The 26164-nt window shown below is 43.0% G+C and overlaps 1 protein-coding gene across 1 annotated transcript in view; it reads right to left on the bottom strand.

Annotated features, from left to right (window-relative positions):
* Window positions 1-26164, bottom strand: part of CA10 (carbonic anhydrase 10) — a 495011-nt gene that overhangs the window by 388679 nt on the left and 80168 nt on the right. The window contains exon 3 of the mRNA XM_042966021.1: window positions 13512-13586. Coding sequence (XP_042821955.1) covers window positions 13512-13586 — 75 coding nt within the window. The remainder of the gene's footprint in view (window positions 1-13511; window positions 13587-26164) is intronic.

The raw sequence follows: 26164 nt of genomic DNA, 5'->3' as shown, positions 1-26164 counted from the left end.
AAGTATTTCCAAAGTGGGTGACTGGCTAGAGCCATCTGTGCTGACTGGACTAGGAAGCAGTGTCATGGCACCAGGAAAGACATGTGCCTCTGAGAAGGCTTGGTGCAACAGCCCATCTGGCAGCAGCACTTTCTATGATGGCTACAACCGAACAGGCTTCCGTGGTGAAGTATATATACAAGCTTTATGTATACTTGTGCTCAAGTTGTATCTGTTTGCACAACGTGCTAACATGTCTTCAAAAGGCTTACCGTGCCTTTCTGGATTAGAACGATGTGTTAGGAACAGGAACGGAGAACAGCAGTACAAGCAGGGCCCTTCCTTGCAAAGGTAAAAAGCCCAATGCAAAATTACGGTAACACCAAGAGCAATACCTTTATAGTCTTTCTGAGTCTATAAGGCACCTCTAGGTCTAATATACGCAGGGCTCCCTCCTGACCCGCAGTTTCGTTTTCTGCAGTTTCTCCCACTGGCGGTCAACCACAGTCCGACAGCAAATGATCCGCCTTCTGAATTATCATCAAAAGATCCACAATAGCATAATGCGACACCACATGCCTACATTTACTTCGCTTCATCTCATCATGTAGGCATTTTATCGTTTCACCTCATCACAAGAACAAGGATGAGTTCAGTACACTAGTATATTTGGAGAGAAACCACATGCACATAACTTTTATTATAATGTATTATTATAATTATTCTATTTTATTACTCACTATTGTTTGTTGTTGACCTCTTACTGTGCCTAACTTATAAAGTAAATTAAACAAAAAACTGTTTTGACATTTATTTATTTTTGAGAGAGGGATTGACAGAGCATGAGCAGGGTAGGGGCAGAGACAGAGGGAGACACAGAATCGGAAGCAGGCTCCAAGCTCCCAGCTGTCAGCACAGAGCTCGACGCGGGGCTTGAATTCATGAACCACGAGATCATGTCCTGAGCTGAAGTCTGACGCTCAACCGACTGAGCCACCCAGGTGCCTCTAAATTAAATTTTATTGTACGGGACGCCTGAGTGGCTCAGTCGGTTGAGCGTCTGACTTCGGCTCAGGTCATGATCTCACGGTTTGTGGTTTAAGCCCCATGTCGGGCTCTGTGCTGACGGCTCAGAGCCTGGAGCCTTCTTCAGATTCTGTGTCTCTCTCTCTCTCTGGCCCTCCCCTGCTCACGCTCTGTCTCACTCTCTCTCTCTCAAAAATAAATGAACATTAAAAAAATTTTTTTTTTAAATTTTATTGTAGGTATGTATGTATAAGAAAAACCACAGTATATATAGGGTTTGGTACAATCTGCACTTCAGGCATCCACTGGGGGTCTAGTACCTTGCATTCTCTACAGATAAGGGGCCAATTACTATAAGTTTATTTTTACAAAAATATTTGAGACGTAAGTTTCATTGTCCTTATTTTACAAGTGAGTAAACTGAGGCTCTGAGAAGTTAGGTGATTTCTAAACATCACACAGCTGGTTCACAATGGAGTGGAACACAAAGAGTGATCTTCTGAGTCCAATGCACTTTCCACCACACAGCTTTGAAGTATGGTAATAATAGGGGCTGTCATACAGAGGACTAGAAAGAGAAACGCTTACTGCTCGCAAGAAGTTTACAATCTGTTATTTAGTGGCAGGTCAGATTCCATTACGCTTAATCCACCGGCAGTGACCTTTTCCATGGCGTCCACCTGGCAGACTCTTCCATATCTTTTAAGACCTATCTCAAGAGACGTCTTCATCTGCAAAGCCTTCTCTGACCAGAAGGCACAGTTAGGGGAAACTTTCTCCTTTGTCTCTCCACTCCAGTCTCACATCGCCTACCAGGCTAAACTGGAACCTGTGATTTGCCACCTGCCTCTAAATGTATCTGTGAACTCCTTAAGTTCAAGAGCATTATTCTTATTTGTAGCCCCAGTGTCTAGCAGGGTGTCTGGCATCTTTCAAGTTCAGAGCACATTTTAATCTCTACACATCCCAATTTCTGAGAAAAAACCATAAATGAAGGTATTTATAATTGAGGGTGAGTCAGCATAACATCACCCTCCTATACTGAGAAGAATTCATCCATTAAGTTCTATTTGCTTTCTCATAGAGACAAGAGATCAGAAATCTAGACAGACACGCTTACATCACCGACTCCATTTCAAAATACTGATACCGAGAACATAATAAAATTATCCTGTGAATGAAATCAATATTCTATTTCTTAATGCTGCTAAATGTATCTCCCAAACCAATCTTCTATCACATTAGCAAACTCTCAGAGAATATTGGAGCCAGAATGGGTCTCTGAAATTAATGCAGCCCAACACAGTGATTTTATACGTGAGGAAATCAAGAGCCTGAGATACTAAATGACTTGCCTAAAATTACACGTTTGGTTAGTGGACGAGCCAAGCCAGTAAGCACTTTCCCATAGTCTTCCTGCTGCTTCCGGGACCCAGAGAAGAAAGAAGATTGGTAATGACCAAAGCAAAGTCCAAGGGGAGAGCACTGCTGTGTGGACTCACCCACTCCCCGCTCTAGTAAATGAAACAGATAAAACACGAACATACACAGTAAGGAGCGACTACCTCCAACAGCAGAGGGTTATTTCCCTTGACCAAACAATATGGAACCAGGACTCTGTAAAATGCGAGTTTTACCTCAGAGAAATTAAAATGAAATTTTACACTCAAACAAAAAGGTGTGCACATACTTTTGTAGCAAAGAAACTGATGCCAAAGTGACATATCAAGAGGGGCTTGATTTTAGAATATCTACCCCCAGAATGCTAATAATTATATAATTACTGTGTCATTTTGAGCCACTGCTTGTGTAATTTGTTAAGGCAGTCACGTGAAACCGATGCAATGACTTTATCCAATACTCAACCGGGGTGTGTTAAAGGATGATGGAGGGCAGGTGATGTTTAGGGGCTGTGGCATCCTCTTCCCTTCCGCAGGAGACTGAGTGGGGCAGGTGTGGTCATGCAGTGAATTCCTGAGGGGAGAAAGCCTGAGCAATACCTGACCCCGGTGTCAACAGAGCCTGTCCGTTGGAAGTGGAGTGGGAGCTTGGGAAGATGGTGGCAAGCAAATGCTGAGTCTGAGCCAGCCGCCAAAAGGCAAGTTCGCCAAACACAAGGACAGAGGTCTGAGTAGGGAGAAGTATCAGAAGCCAGAGTCTGCGGCTGGAGGAGAGAAGGGCAGGGGAGATAAAAGCAGGGGGAGAATGGCTGGAGAGCAATTCGGGGTGGCGCCTGGATGAGCCCCTGAGGGGTGTTGTCCACTGGGAGCCTCTACGAGCCTTGTCCTGCCCACCTCACTGCTTCTTTCCTGTGTCTGCAATGGGGAACAATTCCACCCTCCAACAAGTTGCCCAAACCAGAAACCTGGGAGTGTTGTATAAAATCCTTCCGTCTGTCTCCCTCACACTTTCTGTTGATTATAAATCTAGGAGCACTGGCTGAGAAATCAGGGGCGGGGGTGGGGGAAGCTAGCTTTGGTTTTCTTCTGAGGATACTCTTCATGGAAAGGCAACAGACACAATATCCGATCCAAAAAATATTATTTCTCACCTCTCCTTTTGGAGATGTTAGCCTAGAACAATGTCTATTTCATCTTCAACTGTGACCGGTTTAGAATGAGCATTTTAGCAGCCTCGTACATATGAAGGAATGAGGGGCACAGCCCGGCACTGGTTACCATGTAGAGGAATGAAGGTCAAGGTGTTAGGGCCAAATTCCATGATGGCCCCCAAGATTCTCACCTGCTGGTGTACACACCACCTGAGCATGAATCGGATTTGTGTGAATAATGGAATTTCACTCCTGTGACTACGTTACGTGTTATGTCAGAGATGAAGGGACTTTGCAGATGTGAATGAGGCCCTCCATCAGCATAAGGAGAGTATCCTGGGTAGGTCTAACTTTTAAAAGAGAGTCCAAACCTTCCCAGAGGAGAAAGGAGAGATTCAAAGCAAGACAGTTTCTTCTTGGCCTTCAAACAGTCGGTCATGCTGTGAACTGTGGAGACGGGACAGCCTACAGGAGCTGAGGGCATCAGTCCTACAACCGCAAACAACTGAATTCTGCCTAGAACCTATGTGAGCTTGGTCCCAAATGAGAAGCAACGGGACTGACACCTTTCACAGCCTTATAAGACCCTGAGCAGAGGACCTAGCTGAGCCATGCCTGAACTCCCGTGGAAACTGCAAGACAATAAAATACGTGTCTGTTTACACACATTTAAACTCCTAGACGAATGGTGATTGGCTATGCAGCAATAGAAAACAAATATAGACACCATCTGCTCTATGGAGGAATAAGAGGCAGGTGTGACCCCTGGCAGGTCACCCCACGTCACCAAGCACCCACCACCCAGCTTCCCTCCCTAGGAGGGCTGCAGGGAGAAAAGAGAGCTCGCATTCCTTACCCATGTCTATAGGAGCCTTTCCCAAGCCAAGAAACCTGGCCATTTGGAACAACGCAGGTAATTAGGTATCAGTGCTAAACTACAGGTAACGCCGGCAAAAGATATTATTACTGTCATCTTCTAACAATCTTGAGGTTTTAAAACTCCCCAACAAGGAAGAGGTGGGAAGCTGTGCAGGCTGGGAGACTTTACTGTCCTGCGCGAACCATCTCTACTCGATTTTGAAGAATATACCATAACATGGTGAGCCATCTGGCTCTACCAGTGAGCCAAAGCAGCCTCCTAATCCCACCCATGATCACAAATGAAGCTTTGAGTTTCTCTATTCATCATTCAGACAGTTAGAAACTCACTTGCATGATCCCTTGGTGCTTGCCGGATCTCCGAGGAAGAGTGAATTGCTTACAACTCCTTACTCTCCTTCCATTGTTCCGGGATCCTCATGCAGAAACTTGAAGTGTGGCCCAACCAAGTGTGATCTGGCTCCTGACCACCTCCAGTCTCAAACCACTTTGCCTCTGACACTCTACACTCAGGCCACAGTGAAGTTTGCTCCGTTTCTAATGCACGCCATGCTCACACATGCATGCCTCTGAGACTTTATGCAGGTGCACTCTTCTGCCTGGGACACACCTCTAAGCCTATTTGTCACATCTAGGGCTCCTGAAACCCTTCCATATTCCCAAGAGATACCAGCACTAGGAGCATCTCCAGTTCTAATGAGGCAACTTAAGGTGGGTTCCTGGATGGCCTCTGGATGAGGGCTGGTCAACAGAAAGACCAAGCCATGATTAGAAGCTTAGAATTTTCAGCTTCTCCACCCCACCAATTCCTCCATAATGTGGAGGGCAACTAGAAATAGAGTTAGCAATCGATCGTGCTCACCTGATGAAGCCTCCATAAAAATCCCCATGGCGGGGTGTTTGGAGAGCTTCGAGGCTGGTGAAAATGTTCATGTACTAGGAGGGTGTACACCCCAACTCCACAGGGACAGAAGCTCCTCTCCCTGTGTATTTCTTCAACTGGCTGTTCATATGTATCCTTTATAACATCCTTTAATAAAGTGGTAAATATAAGTGAGTGTTTCCCTGAGTTCTGTGAGCCACACTAGCAAATTAATTAAACTGGAAGAAGAGATGGCGGGGACTTCTGATTTGTAGCCCAATCAGGCAGAAGTTGTGGGTAACCTGGGGACCTATACAATGTGTAACTGGCATCTGCAGTGGGGTGGTGGCAGTCTCATGGGACTGAGCCCTTAAGCTGTGGGATCCGACACTAACTCCAGGTAGAAAGTGTTACAATTGAGTAAAAGACAATCAGTTGGCGTCATGGAGAATTACTTGCTGTGCGGAAAAAACCTCCACACATTTGGTGACCAGAAGTGTCAGCAGTAAAATGTGAGGAGGGGACACACGTGGGAAACTGGAGGTTTTCCCAATGCACCTTTATAGCCCATACAGCCCATATAGTTTGTCGTGCTGTGTTTATTTTGATGCTGCTGCTGGTGCTGTCCACCTAGCTTCAAGGAGCAGTAACTCCTCTGTTCTGATCCAAGTTGATTTAGCAAACATGGAGCCCCCCCCCCCGGCTGTATGCAACGTCTGTGCTATGTCCTGGAGGGGTAGGGGTAAAAGGACATGAGGCTCCTGTCCCTGGAGGCTAGACCCTCCTCAGAGCGCCCACTGCTCCTATCTTAGCTCCCATCTCCCTCATTCTGAATCTTGCACTAGTTTTCATCCCTCCCTTGGCCCCCTCAAAACCTTTAGGGTGACATCTACACTGACAGCTGGTATGGCCTTCCATGACTGGACCCCTGCTGCCCTCCTCAGCCCTAACTCCCCCTGAGCTATCTGCACAGTGAGCCCCTCTCTTCCCAGACTCCTCCCCTTTCTGAAACACCATTTCTTCCCTTATTCCCCTAGCAGAATCATACATGTTACCCTTGGGGACTCAGTCCAGGCATTTCATCTGCTGGGAAGTCCCCTCTGTGCTTTCTCGAACTGGGTAGCCCCAGACACCCTCCATGGCAATCCTGGAAGTGCTATAGCATGATGGATCTCTCTCTCTCTCTCTCTCTCTCTCTCTCTCTCTCTCTGTCACTATCCTCGGCTCCTTTAAGCCACAGTGGAATGTTCTTTGTGTCTTTATCCACCAAGAATCAAGTATGGCCATGCTGAAAGCAGGCGTCCAGAGACAGACTGCAGAATGAGTGAGTTCAAGAGCTCACATTCAGCAACCTGAGAGCGACCCTTAGGTGGTGGTGAAATGGAAAAGAGGTTCTTCACCTGCTCCAGGGTTTCATAAAGTTCTAAAAATATATACCCCCAGTGTCATGATTTAAAGCTTTAAAATGGAAGCAACCCCTTGATTCTGATGTCCTAGTCTGAACAGAGAAAAAGAAACTTCCCATCCAAACATTGCCATGTGAAGCAGGTGTTGGGAGTGAGAAGCTACTTAGTACTTTTAGTGACTGTCTCTCCCACTAGATGGAAAGAAGTTAGAGGCCAACTCCTTTTTATTTTTATTTTTAAATGTTTATTTATTTATTGAGAGAGAGCGCATGAATAGGGAAGAGGCAGAGAGAGAGAGAGAGAGAGAGAGAGAGAGAGAGAGAGAGAGAGAGAGAGAGAAAATCCCAGGCAGGCTCCATACTCAGCACGGAGCCCAACTCAAGGCTCAATCTAATGACCAGAACCATGAAATCAAGCCCTGACCCATGATCAAGAGTCAGACGCCTAACTGACTGAGCCACCCAGGTACCCCAGAGGGCATCTCTTTTTTAAAACCCCAGGTTCCAGCATAGTGCCTCCTCCATAGAGAATGCCTGATTCCCCCACTGTTTTGGATAAATGGAATGTGAAAAGACAGTATTTGGCACAAATTTTTCTGAAATGTGTTAAATGTGTATATTTATGCTAAATGATAAATGTGTTATCTACATGTGTGAAAGAGAAATATACTTTAAATGTCACTAAACAAACCCTATGCTGAATCCTTCCATAACATGATTAACCCAGTTTTGGGGTTTTGTTTTTAGGATTTTTTTTTTATTTCACAGTATTAGTACAGGTGCTTGCCATCTCTTGCCTGGATGATTAAAGAAGAAAGAAAGAAAGAAACCACCTTGAGGCGCTGGGGTGGCTCAGTCAGTTGAGCATCTGACTTCAGCTCAGGTCATGATCTCACAGTTCTTGAGTTCGAGCCCCGTGATGGGCTCCGTGCTGACAGCTCAGGGCCTGGAGCCTGCTTTGGATACTGTGTCTCCCTCTCTCTCTGCACCACCCCCCACCCCCCCACCCGCCCGCTCACACACTGTCTCTCTCTCTCTCTCTCTCTCAAAAATAAACATTAAAAACAAAACAAAATCACCTCATGAATCCTTTTGCCTCTGCTATTCTTTTCAAAATACAGTATACATCTCCATTACTATAGTCATAGCTGGTTTTTTTTTTTTTTTTTTAGAGGAGGGGGAGGGCAGAGAGAGAGGGAAAGACAGGATCTTTTTTTTTTTTTTATTTTTTTAAATCTTTATTTTTGAGAGAGAGAGAGAGCAAGCGTGAGACCAACACAGAGAGAGGGAGACACAGAATCCAAAGCAGGCTCCAGGCTCTGAGCTGTCAGCACAGAGCCTGACACGGGGCTTGAACTCATGATCCACGAGTTCAAGACCTGAGCCTAAGCCAGATGCTCAACTGAAGAGCTGCCCAGGCACCCTGAGAGAGGATGTTAAGTAGGCTCCATGCTCAGTGTGGAGCCTAACACAGGGCTCAATCCCATAACCCTGAGATGATGATCTAAGCCAAAACCAAGAGTCAGGTGCTTAACCAACTGAGCTACCTGTGTGCCCCAATAGCTGGCTTTTATTTTTTTTTAATTTTTTAATTTTTTTATTTTTTTTACCTCTCCTTCACTTTTATTTTTTTCAATATATGAAATTTATTGTCAAATTGGTTTCCATACAACACCCAGTGCTCATCCCAAAATGTGCCCTCCTCAATACCCATCACCCACCCTCCCCTCCCTCCCACCCCCCATTAACCCTCAGTTTGTTCTCAGTTTTTGAGAGTCTCTTATGCTTTGGCTCTCTCCCACTCTAACCTCTTTTTTTTTTCCCCCTTCCCCTCCCCCATGGGTCTCTGTTAAGTTTCTCAGGATCCACATAAGAGTGGAAACATATGGTATCTGTCTTTCTCTGCATGGCTTATTTCACTTAGCATAACACTCTCCAGTTCCATCCACATTGCTACAAAGGGCCATATTTCATTCTTTCTCATTGCCACGTAGTACTCCATTGTGTATATAAACCACAATTTCTTTATCCATTCATCAGTTGATGGACATTTAGGCTCTTTCCATAATTTGGCTATTGTTGAGAGTGCTGCTATAAACATTGGGGTACAAGTGCCCCTGTGCATCAGTACTCCTGTATCCCTTGGGTAAATTCCTAGCAGTGCTACTACTGGGTCATAGGGTAGATCTATTTTTAATTTTCTGAGGAACCTCCACACTGTTTTCCAGAGCGGCTGCACCAGTTTGCATTCCCACCAACAGTGCAAGAGGGTTCCCATTTCTCCACATCCTCTCCAGCATCTATAGTCTCCTGATTTGTTCATTTTGGCCACTCTGACTGGCGTGAGGTGATATCTGAGTGTGGTTTTGATTTGTATTTCCCTGATGAGGAGCGCCGTTGAGCATCTTTTCATGTGCCTGTTGATAGCTGGCTTTTTAAAATACACATCACTGTGTCTCTCTAGAGCTTAGGGGTGTCTTATAATTCCTCTACTTTTATTTTTTTTTTTAATTTTTTTTCAACATTTTTTATTTTTATTTTTGGGACAGAGAGAGACAGAGCATGAACGGGGGAGGGGCAGAGAGAGAGGGAGACACAGAATCGGAAACAGGCTCCAGGCTCCGAGCCATCAGCCCAGAGCCTGACGCGGGGCTCGAACTCACGGACCGCGAGATCGTGACCTGGCTGAAGTCGGACGCTTAACCGACTGCGCCACCCAGGCGCCCCATAATTCCTCTACTTTTAAAGGGACTGTGTCTAAGCTCTTGAACACGAAACACAGAGTCCCATAGCCAGGCCCCCTTCTGGCCTCCTCACATATCAAGCTCCATAGTGTGCTCTGTCCTATAGACAGTGTCCGTATGCATGGTGCATTTCCACCCCTCTCTGCCAGTGCTATTTGCTCTGATGTCCCCCTCCCCCTTCTCCTCCTTTTCCACTGAGAATCCAGAAGCTGGAAGAATGCTTTGGGCTGCAAGTGACAGAAAGCCTGACTCAAAACAGCTCCAACAGTAAGAAGTCTGTTATCTCACTTAAGAAAATCAATGTTGAGGCAATTCCACGGTTGATTTAATGCTAAGTCAGCCATACAAGATCTGGGTTCATTCCAAGTTTCTGTTTTACCATCTTTGCTATAGCTTTTGTCCCCACCATGGGTAGAATTGTTTACCACAGGCTTATGTTTATATTAGTGAATCAGTCAGGGTTTTCCAGAGAAACAGAACCAATAGTGTGTGTGTGTGTGTGTGTGTGTGTGTGTGTGTGTACGTGCACCCCATCTGTATGTGTCTATTTGTAAAGAGAGATTTATTCTAAGGAATTGGCTCATTTGATTGTGGACACTGACAGATCTGTAACTTGCAGGGCAGGCTGGCAGGTTGGACATCCAGAGAGGAGATGGTATAGTTTGAGGCCAAAAGGTTCTAGAAGCATAATTCCCTCTTCCTTGGGGGAACCTCAGTCTTTTTCTCTCAAGGCCTTCAACTGATTTGATGAGGCCCACTGCCATTAGGAAGAGTAGTCTGCTTCAGTTAAGCTCCACTGTTGTAAATGGTAATCTCATCTAAAAAAAATCTTCACGGAGACATCAAGGATAGTGTTTGACAAAGTATCTTGGTACTGCAGACCATCCAATCTGATGCAGGAAATTAGCCATCATGATGTCTAAATCCATCAGTCTCAAGAATAATATGAAATCACCATGATTGGGGTAGATAGTAATCAAGAGTAACTTTCTGGGGCTGGGGAAGGACTCCTTCTGAGCCCATGGCTGTCTGGGGGGGTGAACACAAATCAAATCGGGGCTCTGCCTGCAAAGTAGGCTGTAGTTAGGGGTGAGGCTAGATGAAGGTGTGGATTTGAGCAGGTAAACGAAGTCTACTAGTCAACAGGCAGACAGAATCACAACACTTTACAGGCTCCTTTACATGTTCTCTAGACCCTATTAGAGGCCTTGTTACACTGAGTCATGGGTTTATGGCTTATCTTCCTCTTTAGACAGTAGGTTCATCCTTGAATAATAACTGTGTACCCATTACCTCTTTATCAACAGCCCCATACATGGTTCTCAACACTAGGAGCCTACCCCATAGGTGCTTTGAACTGACCGAAGTGGGTTATTCTTGTGCTAAATCAACCCCAGGCTTGCCACTCTTAGAGAAGTCCTATATTTCTACACACCACAAGCTGTTGAAATCACAGATTCACAACTGTTATGCCAACTGACAATTATTTCTAGATACTCTTGTAAAGAACTTACAGGGCAATAAAACTAGTCCAAATCGTCTCGTCATACAGAGTTCTCTTTTCTTTCACACATCCATACCATGAAAAAAAATCCCAGTGGCAAATCAAGGAACACTGTCAACCTTATATTCAGCAATGATAATAAGAGATAAAGGGTCTCTTTATTGCCCTAAGCACCAATTTAGATAAAGTAGGTCATTTGAAGTCTGTCAGATGTTAGGGCCTCAGGTCCAATTACTTAATTCAAAAATTCTCATGACTCTTATCTTTTTTTTAACAGAGTGGAGTGCCCCGAAGTTTAGGAAGTAAAATCATCAGCTACCAGTCTTCTGTACCAGGAAGCCAAAGGGCTTTGAGACCATTCAATGCAAAGGATGATCAAGTCACTTCTCAGTTGGTCACTGCGTCCAGACCAGTTGCGTTCACCCATCCCGGGAACAATTACTAAGCATCCCCCATGTTCTACGCATCATGAGAGACCTTCACTTGCATTATTATATTTCCAGTTTATGGCTCTCTGCCTTTTCTGAAGCAGAGAAGTATCAGATATCCAACTACATTGCTACCGATAAAATAGTAATAGTTATATCAAGAACAACTGATATGTCCTGCCTCACACCATGCACCACACATTACCATAAGCACCTTATCTGCATTATCTAATTTAATCCTCACAAAACCTCATGAGGCTGACTGAGTCCTTATCTCCATTTTAGCAGATGGATAACCCAAGGATCTGAGAGTAGGCAGGCAACTTGCTGACAGAACTACCAATAGGAAGCCATAGAACCCAGACTCAATGCCAGGTCTGCCTGGCTCCAGATTCTACTCTCAGACCTCCGCACCTTACTGCTTACCATATAGCAGGTTTTATTCATAGAATCTCATATAAAGCTGGAAATGAGGGGAAGTTTGACTTTTTTAAATCAACACGTAAAAGGAAAGATGAAACTTCTTTCCTGTGGCTGTCTGAGAAGCAACTGCCAAATCAAAAGAGGACCTTGCAAGCGTGTAGAGAAGGAATGTGTCAACAGAGCGGAAAACATCAAAAATAAAATGTGGGGCAGAAGAGCAAAACTTTGCACCGCCTCTTCCATATTATCCATCAACACTTCAGTCACTACTGAGGATATTATCAGTTTAGCAGGACTCATTATAACCTGAAGGGAATGCCCTTTGTGGCTCTACTCCCATAATCACAAAGCACTTGAGTGTCATTATAAACACAACTTCTGGGATGTCTCGAATATGGGAAGCAGATTCCTTAGAAACACAATAAGCACTCCATTGGAAAGGGATGTCTCCAGTTGTTATGGATAAAATGCCATGTATCTATATCACACCATATGAATATAGCACGTGCCAATTAAGTTGTTCCAAGATTATTATTAGAAACCTGATCGTTTCTGGGTGAATTAATCAAGACGGGTTTCTATGCCCACTGGGCCAAGGGACAAATGTACCAGAGTAAATTTGTGCAGTTAATAATATCAATTTATGAGGCTATTTGGCAGCCAGCTGGCTTTTTTGTGGGTCACCCACTCTCCCCCACCAAGCTGTTTCCTCTTCTTGGAAAGCCCCAAGAGCGTGTATTACTGTCCCATGGCACAACCAAGAAAGTGATGCTCCAAGGGCTTTAACAACTTGCTGAGCTCTGCACAGGTGATGTAATGAACTCTACAGAAGAACGGGCACAGGCCATATAGCAGCCAAGAATGAACCAGGGGCACTGTTCTTCCCACCTGCCACCAACTACAAAGATCTCCACTGACACTGGAGCTTTCTGTTCTCAGGGCCTAAGTGGGGGCCCATACTCGCTTCTCTCAAGAGCTTTCTTTCTTACCTTCCCACATCTCAGCAGTTTAAAATATTCTGACATATCTCACCTGCCTTCCCCTCCATCCTTCTCCTTACCATTCTTGCTCTTTCTCTCGCCTCTCTCCCCACGGAAGTCTGATACAGCAGAAGGGAGGTGAGAGTGGTGGGGAAGACAGGAGAACTCTCTACCTTCCTTCGAAACTAGAGTCATGGCTTTAATTTCTGGCTCTGCCTTGTCTTCAGTTCTTTTCCCCCAATGCTGACGGCATCCACTCCGCCTGTTATTTTTAGCCTGTGCTTGGCTCAATGTGCTAAGTCCTGAGCACAGATGCTACTGAAGTGACATCAGTGACAGCATGCATCCCAGCAAGCCTCACTGTCATGGTCAGCCTTTCCAGCCTTCCTGTTTCATCAATGTTCAAAGATGGCTCTTTCTCGCTTCACCGAACTCCAGCAGACAGAGCTTCAACACTCTGTCCTCCCCTGGCCTCTCCCTGGAAGAGCCACCTGCAGAGGGAAAGGCTTTGGCAGGTAGGCTCAGATGGAAAAAGGTGGTCTTGCCTAAACTGCCACTCCTGAACAAACCTTCCCCGGATGGAGCATTCACCTGCAGTGGCAGAGGAACCCTGCTGCTTCTGGCGATACCTTTCCTGCCATGTAGCAAATGCAAAATTCTGGAAATAATATTCTATTTCATTCAAATTCTTTTCTTAAAAATAAAATGACAAGAATAAATGTGTCTTTACCTGGAACAAAGCTTCCCTGGACCACCTCCTTGTACGCCCACCAGCCTTCATGGATTTTTGGTGAATTCTGTTGAGCTAAAAGGGGGAAGAGAGGAAGAGAGATTAAGAGAATAGCAGACAATCCTTTGGTCCTGGCCATGTAAGAAGGGTGAATAGACATACAGTACTCCTTTTCTACCCACAAGCCATCCAGCATCCCTCCCTCTTCTTTTCTTTAAAACAGATTATTAACCTGTAAATATACTGTCATTGCGTTTTTATACAAAGCACTCAGGAGAGGTCTATTGAAGAGAAGTAGACAGTAATTATGTATTTAAGCCTATCTGAATTCCCCCATCACTTGTCTCTACCTCTGAATCACCTCTTTTCCACACCTGCCCCTACACTCATGTACACACACACACACACACACACACACACACCACTTAGACTGAGGCTGATCCCATGCACAAGCCAGGCAAGAACTCTCCATGTGCACAGACCCCTTAGGAACAGAGAGGGCATAAGGCATTTGCTAAAATGGCTAGGCTAAAAGAGGGAAGGGTGCAATTGGCCAGCTTTCCTCAGGTTCCAGGAAGATGAAAACAAGAATATAAACGATCATGGTGAGAGGTTTTGACACCATGAAGAGAAAAAATGGAAAGCCCAAGTAACTGGGACAGAGCATAGGGATCTGTGAGCTCATGCTGACGTGATCTCAGGATAATCTCTGACCTTATGACAGATGGTGGGTGAATTGGGGCGATTCTATTACATGTGGGTATACACCCCAAAGTGCAGATAATACAGACTTGTGTGGATCCCTTTACTACTGAACAGTATTCATATTTCAGCTTCCCTTCACACTGGAAGAAAATAAGGTCATTTCAACCATATTTGTAATCTGGCAAGTAAATAGAAATGTTAAACCTTGACTTTTATTTCCTTTCTTTAAATCTTATTCTTTTTTTCAGTCTCCTTCAGACTCATCATTCTGGGTTAGAGATAATGACACAAGACAATGTGTCTGAAAGCACAGTTTTGTGTAGAGAAAGGATTTGCCAAATTAAACTTCATCTTCCATATGAGCTCCAATTGCTTAGATCCAAGTGTCTTCCCAGAGTAAAGATACTTTTTCTGCCTATGACCTTAAGGCCCCTGAGGCTTGCAGCTCTGTGATGAAGAAGGGTTTATAACACAGGATGAGTGAAAGAGAAGCCAACTCCTTCTGGAGTTGACAATGAGGTTTGGTGTCTTCAGACACGACCAGAACAGGAACAAAGAACCTATTGAAGGCTCTGGAAAGGTATCACCTTGGAAGTCACCCAGTACAAATCTAGGGCTTTGGGATGCATCAAAGTACCCTGGGTTACCCAGTACCCCACTTCCAGGTGGAGTGGATAGAGAACTCAGATGTTTCCACAGCCCTGGAGGAAGCCCTAAAGGCAGGGGAGTTGAAAGCCAGTGCATCTGTCCTGGGGCAGCAGGCAGGAAGTGGCCTCAAAGCAGAGGCTGCAATGGCTTTGTCCAGCCAAGGACAACAGAGTTAACAGAGACTCCACGTATTTGTGTCACTAGGGAAAGACAAGGAGATTTGAAGTCAGCCAGGAAATCTTTACATCTGATCAAGTTGAGAAACCAGATCAAGACTTACATGGTTGGAAAGTTTACCAAGTAGGTGGACAAAGGATACTTCTCAGGTTCAGCACAATTCTGATGCCTTCTCTGAGACCTGACATTGCCGGATCCACTCTTACCCTCCTTCCCAGCTCACGGGAGGGAAAGAAGGGAATGCCAAAGGCTCAGAAATCTATGAGATCAGATTCACCTAATGTACTCAGACCCAGGGGCTCATTTTTGAAACATTTTGTAACGCTCGCCTTGATAAGTAAATAAAACTTATAGGCAGTACATTCTAGAAAGAGAGAAAGAAAGAAAGAAAGAAAGAAAGAAAGAAAGAAAGAAAGAAAGAAAGAAACAACTCTGATATTTCACTAAACCTCAGCTCAACTCTGCTGCACATGAAGCATGTCCCAAGCCTGGAAGAAATAACACACATCTGAAAGCCCAAAAGTATTGAATGGCAAACATCACCTAACAGCTTTGCATTACAGATAAGCCAGGATTGATTTTCCCTACCAAAAAAGACAAGAATTTCTGAGTTTTATAAAAAGGCACCAAATTTTATCCAATCAGGATTGTTGCCTGTCTTGAACAATTTTAACCATAAATGCAGCTTGCTTGCTCTTTCTTTTGCTTGCTTGCTTTTTAATATGGCCTTCTTTCTTTATTCTCAGAGGTAGTTGTTGGGAAAACCATAGTCTCTTGTATATATTTATCATTACAAGTAAAGATCTGCACAGCACTAAAAACTGTTTTATATTAAATATTTTTACCAAGCTGTTTTACAAAAACCTTTGTTGCTAGTCCTTACACACACATCCATTTCAAAAACGAACATAGTGCTTTAGCTATAATGTAAAGGATAGATGAATGTAATTCGAAATAATATATATTTGTGTATGCTTGAGCCTGATGCACTAGAACGGACACTGGTAAATGATCATCTACTAAGCAAAGATGGCCCACTGACTGTTCTGGTACCAGTCAAGAGCGAAGAATGGTTTTGCATTTTTGAGTAGTTAAGAAAATAAAAAAGGATGTCTTGTGACATGAGAAAATTATATTAAATGGAAATTTCAGTGTCTATAAATAAAGTTTTATTGAAACACAGCCATGCCCACCTATTTACATATTGCCTCTGTCTGCTTTCTCACTAGAATGGCAGAGTTGAATAATTGTGACAGAAACCAAATGGCCCGCAAAACTTAAAGTATCTCCTATATGGCTCTTTACAGAAAGTTTGCTGATTGTTAATTTACACACATAATTTCAAAAAACAACACAGTGTAATGCTTTACCTGTAATACAAAGGATTAATGCATAATCTGTAATAAAAAAATATATATTTCAGTTTATAAATACTTGGTTGTTATGCACCAAAGAATGAAGAAGTTGGATGCTTGATTGAAACAGGAACAAATAATACGGTTGTACTGTATCTGGGAGGCCACGATCCACAGGTGCCATTGCTCTTGGTGGTCTGATTTTCCAAAATACTCAACAACTCTTGGTAAAGTTCAGAACAAAATAAAGTACCATCTTCCCTTGATATACACAGTATTTGCACTGCCGAAGAACAGGGTATACTAAAACTATGTAAGAGATATTCTGTTCACAGGCAACATGGAGTTTGTAAGTTCAGATAAATAAAAATTTGTCACTCACTTGAATGTCTGCTGGGACATGGGACAACGTATCACTGCCTGAAACCGTCAAATATGTTACAGAGCATATTCTCTGCCCACCCTGACCCAGTTGGTGTCAAATGCAGTATCTTTCATTAAAACAATCTCACCATGCCCTTCTTGACAGTCATCGACCTAATGGGATTATTTATAGCACTATTTACATATGCTAAATGAGTGAGGATAAAACATCATGTTGAATACTGATCAGAGGAGACTGTTTTCCCTAAAGGTCTATCTGAATTGTAGTGTCAAGTCCACATGTCATCACCGCGTTGTATATTCAAGTATTTTTTCTGCTTTTTCCTGCCATTTGACCATATCCTCAAGAAACTATCATTTCCAGTGAGGAAGAGAGAGAAAACAAAGATGTTTGCTCTTAAGACGACCACAAAGGAAAGCTAATTCCAACACAGTCCTGAGTAAACTAGTCGACTAAGTTTTCAGATTTGTAGATACATTCATATTCTCTCTCTCTCTTCTCTCCGTGCACACCCCCCCACCCCCCACGCCACACACAGAGGCTGTTTAAGGAAGACCTATCAGTCTGACTGAAGCACTGATTTAAGAGATGTGATTTAAAAGGTAGAAGAAAATAAAGTCTTTGGATAATTAAGGGTATTGCAACTGACAAAAGTATCACTGAAAGCTTCTGTCCCATTCAGAAGGCTGCAAAAAGCCTTGCTCTCCCTTCATTCCTCCTCTGTCAGCCCATCCATTCAGAAGTGAAATTATGTAACACTTTAATAGGTGGGAAGACAATCAGATCATCTGAATGAAGTCTGTTATAATGATAGAACTGCATAGTCTCTGTTTGCTTTCTTTGACATGCCTTGTGAAGGATGCAAACTCGCCCTGCAAAAATCCATCAGCCTGAGCTGAGCCCACTTGCTGTCCATCAATTACAAAATACGATGCCTGCAGGCTAGATTTGAAGAAAAGCAAGGTGCTTTATATAATGTGTTTTCAAATGCCCTTGTATGCCCTGTCTGGCCTCATACTGTTGGGCAATGTGGAAAGACAGGACAGCACATTGTAAACGCACCTCATTTAAAGCCCTGCTACAGTAACCATGAGTGTTGCAACAGAGCTCAGAGAGAAATACTGGCTTTCCATTTTAAATCTTCCTAGCCAGATCCTCCATTATCACCTGTTGTTTACATCTGATACCCAGTGAGTGGAGAGCCGGTTGAGAATTCCTCACAGCAAACAGGTGAACAGAAAGCAGCCTTAGCTGCTGCAGCACTCTGCCGGTGGATAGGATTTCTTTACTTAACGTGCAGCCAGCCCTTGGGAAAGATCCAGGTGTCTAATCAAAAAAAATTGTGTTGACAGTAAAAGCTGTCATCCCTGCCAGATGAGGAGAGATATACATAGCAAGGGCCCCTCTCTTGATAGTAAGGAAAACATATTTCAATGTTATTCTCCTTTTTTTCATTGTGGCAGTTTGAGAACTTGTGAGTTTCAAAAGAAAACTCAGAATCCCCGCATTTGGAAAGAGACACAGAATTCATTGCTCCAATCTCCTTCTGGGCATTTGAGGAAATTGACGAACAGAGGAAGGCCGCCACTAAAAAGAAAAAAAAAATGTATATGGTGTCTTAGAACAAGAGTCAGCAAATTTTTTCTGTAAATGGCCAGATAATAAATATTGGAGGCTTTGAAGGCCATTCAGTCCCTGTCCCCACTACTCCTCTGTGCCACTGTAGTCCAAAAGCAGCCAGGGACTATATATAAATGAATGGCTGTAGCTATGTGCCAGTAAAATGCATTTACAAACACAGACAGAGGGCTGGATTTGGTCTGTGGTGGGCAGCACTGTGCTGATTCCTGTCTTAGAGCTAGGAACCATTTTTGTCATCTAGTTCTGCTTCCCTGCTCAAACATTCAGAGGTGAGCTACTTTAAAAGGAAAATTAGAAAGAATTTGGAAGGAAATGAGTTTCTAATTACAAGTAAATGGCATCTGATCAATAAGCACTGTAGAACGCATGTATAATCCTAAATCTTTTCCAAACTCCCTGAAATTGATCACCAGAGTCTACACAAAATACCACCATGCCCCATCCAAGTCCATTTCCTCTGGGCTAAACCATCAAACTTGTAGGGACCTCATATAAACATGCCAGTCCACACCCTCATGCTGGGTTTTTCAAACAGTTATTAAGGAACAGACTGATTCCTAAAACCCTTCTTACCCTTCCCATACATCTATAAAGCATGTTTCTGGATGACTCGTGGGATTCTCAACTGTTTCCATAGATAGAGTAATTATGTTTTCACATGCTAATTCCCTCACATCATTTTGAGATGAACTTTTGCAACTCTCCCCTCTCTCTATATTTTCAATTCTATCACCACCTAACACCTAACACCTAACATCTTGTGTTCAGAGAAAACACAATCGTGGACCATCTCCATGTGGAAATTACAGTGGCTTCTTGACCTAATGGAAAAGAAAACTCAAGAGCAACAATTGAGAGTACCCTGGTGTGGTGGGGGAGGAAATGGCACAAGATGGAACAGAAGAGCCCTCACCAAGGGATCTGCAGGAGAAGGGCAATGGCTTGATAAGACTCCAGTCAACAGGCACCTAACCGTAAGCATGCACATTGCAAAAAGTGCACTTCCAAGCCCTTGCTCAGTACAATGGTATCTGTGCCAGGTGGTCTAGGACAAGGGGAGATGGAACCAAATATAGGGGAGAGGCAGTTAGAGTCTAGGGACTACTGTGTTACTTAGTTTTAATGGGATGTGAGGAGTCCTGAAGAGTAGCTTCCTTAGGAAACTCCTTTTCTCTGCCTAGGAGGTAACATAAGGAAGGACACACCCAGCCTATTGGATCAGAACACCAGATGTTAGAAGGTGAAAAAAAAAAGCTGTGCTATCACTGGATGCAGGATGCAAAGTATCACACTCCCTATCCCCATGACAATCACTGTTTTCCCTTAAAGGGTCAAGCCTGTCCCCTACACGGGAAGCAGGAACAGAGAAGAGCATGGATCACCAGAGGAAATGGAAATGGCCATCCTGGTACACTGCACGGCCCCCCTGGACCTGCCAGGGATAATGCTCTTGCCAAGTGCTTGACTTTTATACATGGTGTAGGTCTCTCCCTCCTCCATGCACCTGTCATATTATGTTATCCTACATGTGGGCACTGAGATCGTGCTCCACACTTATCTGGTTCCATGTCATTCTTTCACAGTCAACTGTAACTTTCTTGAGGCCAGAAAACATGTCTTCTCTTGAAATCCCACGATTTACGCAAAGCTCGGTCCACAAGAGGTGCCCAACAAAGCTGGAGGAGTGCGTGAAAAATGCTGTGTCAAGCGGAACATGATATACAAAATTGCGGTACAGCTCAAACAGTCCTTGGGAGGTTGTAGTTTATATCCAAAGACTTGTTGGTGTGATGCCCATATCTGTGGCAATGGGAACGTCCACAGAAGCGTGTTGAAGTTGGTTGACAGGCCCACACTCACTTGACAGATGGAAGGGCACCAGGAGCTGACACTCTGCCTAGAGAAATCAAAGCCACAGCAAACTGTTATCTGGCTCAATGTGTTTCATTGAAAAGTACAGTGGGGGTGGGGGTGATACTCTACCTGAGGGTACTTACATCTGTGCCATTCTTTACATTTTTTTAAGTTGTGAGAAAAGGGTGAGACTCCTCTCTATCCCCCTATCCGACGTGACCCCCATTTACCATAAAAACTAGACAGAACACTCAGACCAAGAATTGCACTGGCTAACTGAGCCACAAAATGACTGTTCCAAGCACAGAAATCACATATAAGCCAGAACCACCTTGCACATTCGGTCAGACTCAAGCAAGCTGGCATTAACATTGTATGTGCATTGGAAGAGTAAGAAAAAAAAAACTTGGTAGAACGGACTGTATTACTTTCACCTAAATGACTCAGAATGAAATGGCAATCAAGAGGTTCAAATGTAGCTGTAGTCAAAAATCAATGAAAGGAGGGTGTCTGGGTGGCTCAGTTGGTTAAGCATCTGACTCTTGATTTCAGCTCAGGTCATAATCATGAGATCAAGACCCGCATCTGGCTCTGTGCTGACAGCACAGAGCTTGCTTGGGATTCTCTCTCTCCCTCTCTCTGTCCTTCCCTTGCTTGCATGTGCTATCTCTCTCTCTCTCTCTCTCTCAAAATAAATAAACATTTTTAAAAAATCAACATGAGGAAAAGTCCCTAATATGGATGATTTTTAGCCCCTCTAACTGGTATTCTAGAATCCCTGCCATTTGGATTTACCAATCTGAGGTCATTTCACATAATCTTTACAAAATTTCTGCTCTACCTGCTGTCCCCAAGTATTCCTGTTTACTACTCTTCTCACACCTTTGCTTTTGCCTTTTTGTTTTACTGCCTGGAATTCTCTCTTTATCTACTTCTTCTTGACTAGCCTTACTTGATTCTCAAAGCCTCACCAATTTGCCCTCTTTTCAAAAAATTATTCCTGATCATTTTAGTTCCACTGTGATCCCTCACTTCCCTGAATTTCAGCATGTTAGTGTCTCATTTGTCACTTTCATTATTTCAACAAACGTCACTGAGTACCTGTGTTGGTGAGGCAGTGTTCTAAGCATCGAACATACAAAGTTCCTGTTTTCCAAGGACTTGTATTCTATTGGAGGGGATAGAAAAAAAAAACACAAGTAACTAAATTAAACTAGAAGGAGAACATTATGTACAGAAAGTATTCTGCAGTATAATCAAAGATTAGGACAAGACGGACTTTAGATTGTGTGACAGTAGATGGCCTTTGAGATTATGATACTTAATCTGAGATTTAAATGACAAAAAAGATATGGCCTCCTGAAGATGAATAGCACTAGTATTTCAAGTGGATTCAAAGGCCCTAAGGAGGCAGAAGGAACTTTTCAAGAAACAGAAAAGTAGCCATTAGGGGTGAACGACAGTAGATGCATGGAAAGAGAGGTTTAAGATGAAGCTGATGATTTAGGTTGTGGTCCAGAAGAAAGATGGTGGTGGCTTCAGCTAGGATTATGTTGGTGAAAACAGAAGTGGATGGACACCATATGATTTAAAGGAAGACTGAAGAGAACAGCCTGATGGAAAGAATGAGGGAAGTTAAAGACCACAGATCAAAGAGAGCTCCTACCTTTCCAAAAAAGTTTTTTTTAATGTTTATTTTTGAAAGAGAGAGACATCATGAGCAGGGGAGGAGTAGAGAGAGAGGGAGACACAGAATCCAAAGCAGGCTCCAGGCTCCCAGCTGTCAGCATAGAGACCAATGCAGGGCTCACACCCATGAACCATGAGATCATGACCTGAGCTGAAGTCGGACACTTAACTAAGACACCCAGGCTCCCAGAGAGCTCCTACCTTTTTTGCCCTGAGTGATTCAATGTTGACAGTTATTGAGATAACAAAAGAGATGGGGGAGGAGTATCTTTGCAGCATGAAGGAAAGTCAAAAGTTCCATTTGAGTGGCACCTGGGTGGCTCAGTGGGTTAAGTGTCTGACTCTTGGTTTCAGCTCAGTTCACCATCTCACGGTTCGTGAGTTCAAGACCCACGTGGGGCTCTGCATTAACAGTGCAGAACCTGCCTGGATCCTCTCTCTCTGCCCCTCCCTCACTTGTTCTTTCTTTCTCTCTCTCTCAAAATAAATAAACTTAAAAAAAAAGGAGTTCCACTTGAGATGGTGAATGAGCATTTACACAGAGGTGTCAGGTAGGTGGCTGGATAGAAAATGAATTCTGAAGAGTCAAAGTGGGATATGCATTTATGACTCTTTGACATATAAATGATATTTAAAACACTGAGTTTAGAAGAGGTCACCAAGAAGAATATGAAATGTAACTACACATATGAAATGTGTAGACACTTTCCACATAAGCTCACACTCAATCTCTGTTATTATCTCTATCCTTCATCAGTATCTTTGTCACAATTAATGAAACAGTATCGATACGTTAGTAGTAACTAATGTCCACACTCTATTCAGATGTCCTGTATTGTCTAACCTGAAGCCCTTTCCCTGTTCCGGGATCCCATCAGGATCCCACATTCCACTTAGCTGTCATGTCTCCTTAGGCTTCTCATGGCTGCAGCAATTTCCTCATATACTTTTAATTTGTGGCTTCCGACGGCCCTGTCTCCCTAACTAAATTAAAACCATCTCAAGGGTAAATCTTGTGCCTCGTTGACTCTAACATAACGCATGTAATAGGTGCCCTGGGCATGCTGTTTAATAAATATCTGTTTAACAAACCTAGGAAGGGGCGAGACAGACAGGTGAAGCTCCATTTAGAAATGCCATTCACAAGTTTTCTAGTAATACCCACCCTTCAGAATCCTTGCCATTTTCCCTAAGGTAAGTTTAATGGTAAAGAGTCATGAGAACTTAAGAACCATGTCACTCAAATAATAACAACAGTAGAACACAAAAAAAAAAGGGATGAAAAAAATCTCTCATCTATGTGAGACTGTAGCTATATTTTCGTTTTCTGCTTCTCTCACCAAACATCACTTTCTGAGTTGTTTTCTTCTTGTTGTTAATGTCTTTTTTGAGAGTCCTTGTAGTGGATATGCCATAATTCCTCCATTATGCCCTTCCAGTTGGCTATCTGGTTATTTGAATACTGCAGTTCTTTAAGTCCAGAGTTTCCCCTGCTCCCCTTTTAGAATCTTAATCTTCAAGTGCAGCATACCAAAATCAAGGTCAAAGGACAAAGGATACGTGTATTTGTTAACTTACCTGGTAAAAAAAATGTATAGCGATTTGCATTACCATAGTAATGTAAGTGGTTATTTTTAAGGGGAAATTCTGGGGTAACTTCAAGACAAATAAATAATGATAGAATAATGCTAATCTAACTGAAAAGCAAATTTGACCTCTGACAAATAGGCAACTATCAAGAAGCACTGTAACTCTGTCTAAAAAAGGATTGTTTTCCATCACAAATTCATGTTATGAACATTTCATTGAAGTCAGGACACATTTTGTATTCCATTTTTTTACTATTATTTATCATCTTGGAATCAGGTATAGATGTATTTTCCATAAATATTATAGATCAATTTGGTAGTAAGTTCCTGTCCATGTTTTAAAACAGTTGGAGGAAACTTCAGACCTCAAACGTTCAAGTCCACCCCCAGATTCACCCTGCATCCTCTGCCCCCCATCAGAAGAAGGTGAATGTGTGTGTGTTGTATTCAGAATTCTAAAAGTGTATTGATACAATGAAACAATTTTTATTTTATTCTATTTTTTTAAAATTGTTTAATGTTTACTTATCTTTGAAAGAGAGAGAGAGAAACAGAGTGTAAGCAGGATAAGGGCAGAGGGAAAGGAAGACAGAATCCGAAGCAGGCTCCAGGCTCTGAGCTGTAAGCACAAAGCCCGACGCAGGGCTCTTAACCCACAAACCATGAGATCACGACCTGAGCTGAAGTTGGACTCTTAATCAACTGAGCCAGCCAGGCACCCCATGCAATGAAACAATTTTTATTTTTTTTTCTTTCTTTCTTTTTTCAATATATGAAATTTATTGTCAAATTGGTTTCCATACAACACCCAGTGCTCATCCCAAAATGTGCCCTCCTCAATACCCATCACCCACCCTCCCTCCCTCCCACCCCCAATCAACCCTCAGTTTGTTCTCAGTTTTTAGGAGTCTCTTATGCTTTGACTCTCTCCCACTCTAACCTCTTTTTTTTTTTTTTTTTCCTTCCCCTCCCCCATGGGTTTCTGTTAAGTTTCTCAGGATCCACATAAGAGTGAAACCATATGGTATCTGTCTTTCTCTGTATGGCTTATTTCACTTAGCATCACACTCTCCAGTTCCATCCGCGTTGCTACAAAAGGCCATATTTCATTCTTTCTCATTGCCACGTAGTACTCCATTGTGTATATAAACCACAATTTCTTTATCCATTCATCAGTTGATGGACATTTAGGCTCTTTCCATAATTTGGCTATTGTTGAGAGTGCTGCTATAAACATTGGGGTACAAGTGCCCCTATGCATCAGTACTCCTGTATCCCTTGGGTAAATTCCTAGCAGTGCTATTGCTGGGTCATAGGGTAGGTCTATTTTTAATTTTCTGAGGAACCTCCACACTGCTTTCCAGAGCGGCTGCACCAATTTGCATTCCCACCAACAGTGCAAGAGGGTTCCCATTTCTCCACATCCTCTCCAGCATCTATAGTCTCCTGATTTGTTCATTTTGGCCACTCTGACTGGCGTGAGGTGATATCTGAGTGTGGTTTTGATTTGTATTTCCCTGATGAGGAGCGACGTTGAACATCTTTTCATGTGCCTGTTGGCCATCCGGATGTCTTCTTTAGAGAAGTGTCTATTCATGTTTTCTGCCCATTTCTTCACTGGGTTATTTGTTTTTCGGGTGTGAAGTTTGGTGAGCTCTTTATAGATTTTGGATACTAGCCCTTTGTCCGATATGTCATTTGCAAATATCTTTTTCCATTCCGTTGGTTGTCTTTTAGTTTTGTTGGTTGTTTCCTTTGCTGTACAGAAGCTTTTTATCTTCATAAGGTCCCAGTAATTCACTTTTGCTTTTAATTCCCTTGCCTTTGGGGATGTGTCGAGTAAGAGATTGCTACGGCTGAGGTCAGAGAGGTCTTTTCCTGCTTTCTCCTCTAGGATTTTGATGGTTTCCTGTCTCACATTCAGGTCCTTTATCCATTTTGAGTTTATATTTGTGAATGGTGTGAGAAAGTGGTCTAGTTTCAACCTTCTGCATGTTGCTGTCCAGGTCTCCCAGCACCATTTGTTAAAGAGACTGTCTTTTTTCCATTGGATGTTCTTTCCTGCTTTGTCAAAGATGAGTTGGCCATACTTTTGTGGGTCTAGTTCTGGGGTTTCTATTCTATTCCATTGGTCTATGTGTCTGTTTTTGTGCCAATACCATGCTGTCTTGATGATGACAGCTTTGTAGTAGAGGCTAAATTCTGGGATTGTGATGCCTCCTGCTTTGGTCTTCTTCTTCAAAATTACTTTGGCTATTCGGGGCCTTTTGTGGTTCCATATGAATTTTAGGATTGCCTGTTCTAGTTTCGAGAAGAATGCTGGTGAAATTTTGATTGGGATTGCATTGAATGTGTAGATAGCTTTGGGTAGTATTGACATTTTAACAATATTTATTCTTCCAATCCATGAGCAGGGAATGTCTTTCCATTTCTTTATATCTTCTTCAATTACCTGCATAAGCTTTCTTAGTTTTCAGCATACAGATCTTTTACATCTTTGGTTAGATTTATTCCTAGGTATTTTATGCTTCTTGGTGCAATTGTGAATGGGATCAGTTTCTTTATTTGTCTTTCTGTTGCTTCATTGTTAGTGTATAAGAATGCAACTGA

This window comes from Panthera tigris, chromosome E1, assembly GCF_018350195.1.
Source record: "Panthera tigris isolate Pti1 chromosome E1, P.tigris_Pti1_mat1.1, whole genome shotgun sequence".
NCBI classification, from domain to species: Eukaryota; Metazoa; Chordata; class Mammalia; order Carnivora; family Felidae; genus Panthera; species Panthera tigris.
The sequence above is the reverse complement of the archived record's forward strand: the minus strand, read 5'-3'. Positions and strand labels throughout refer to the sequence as shown.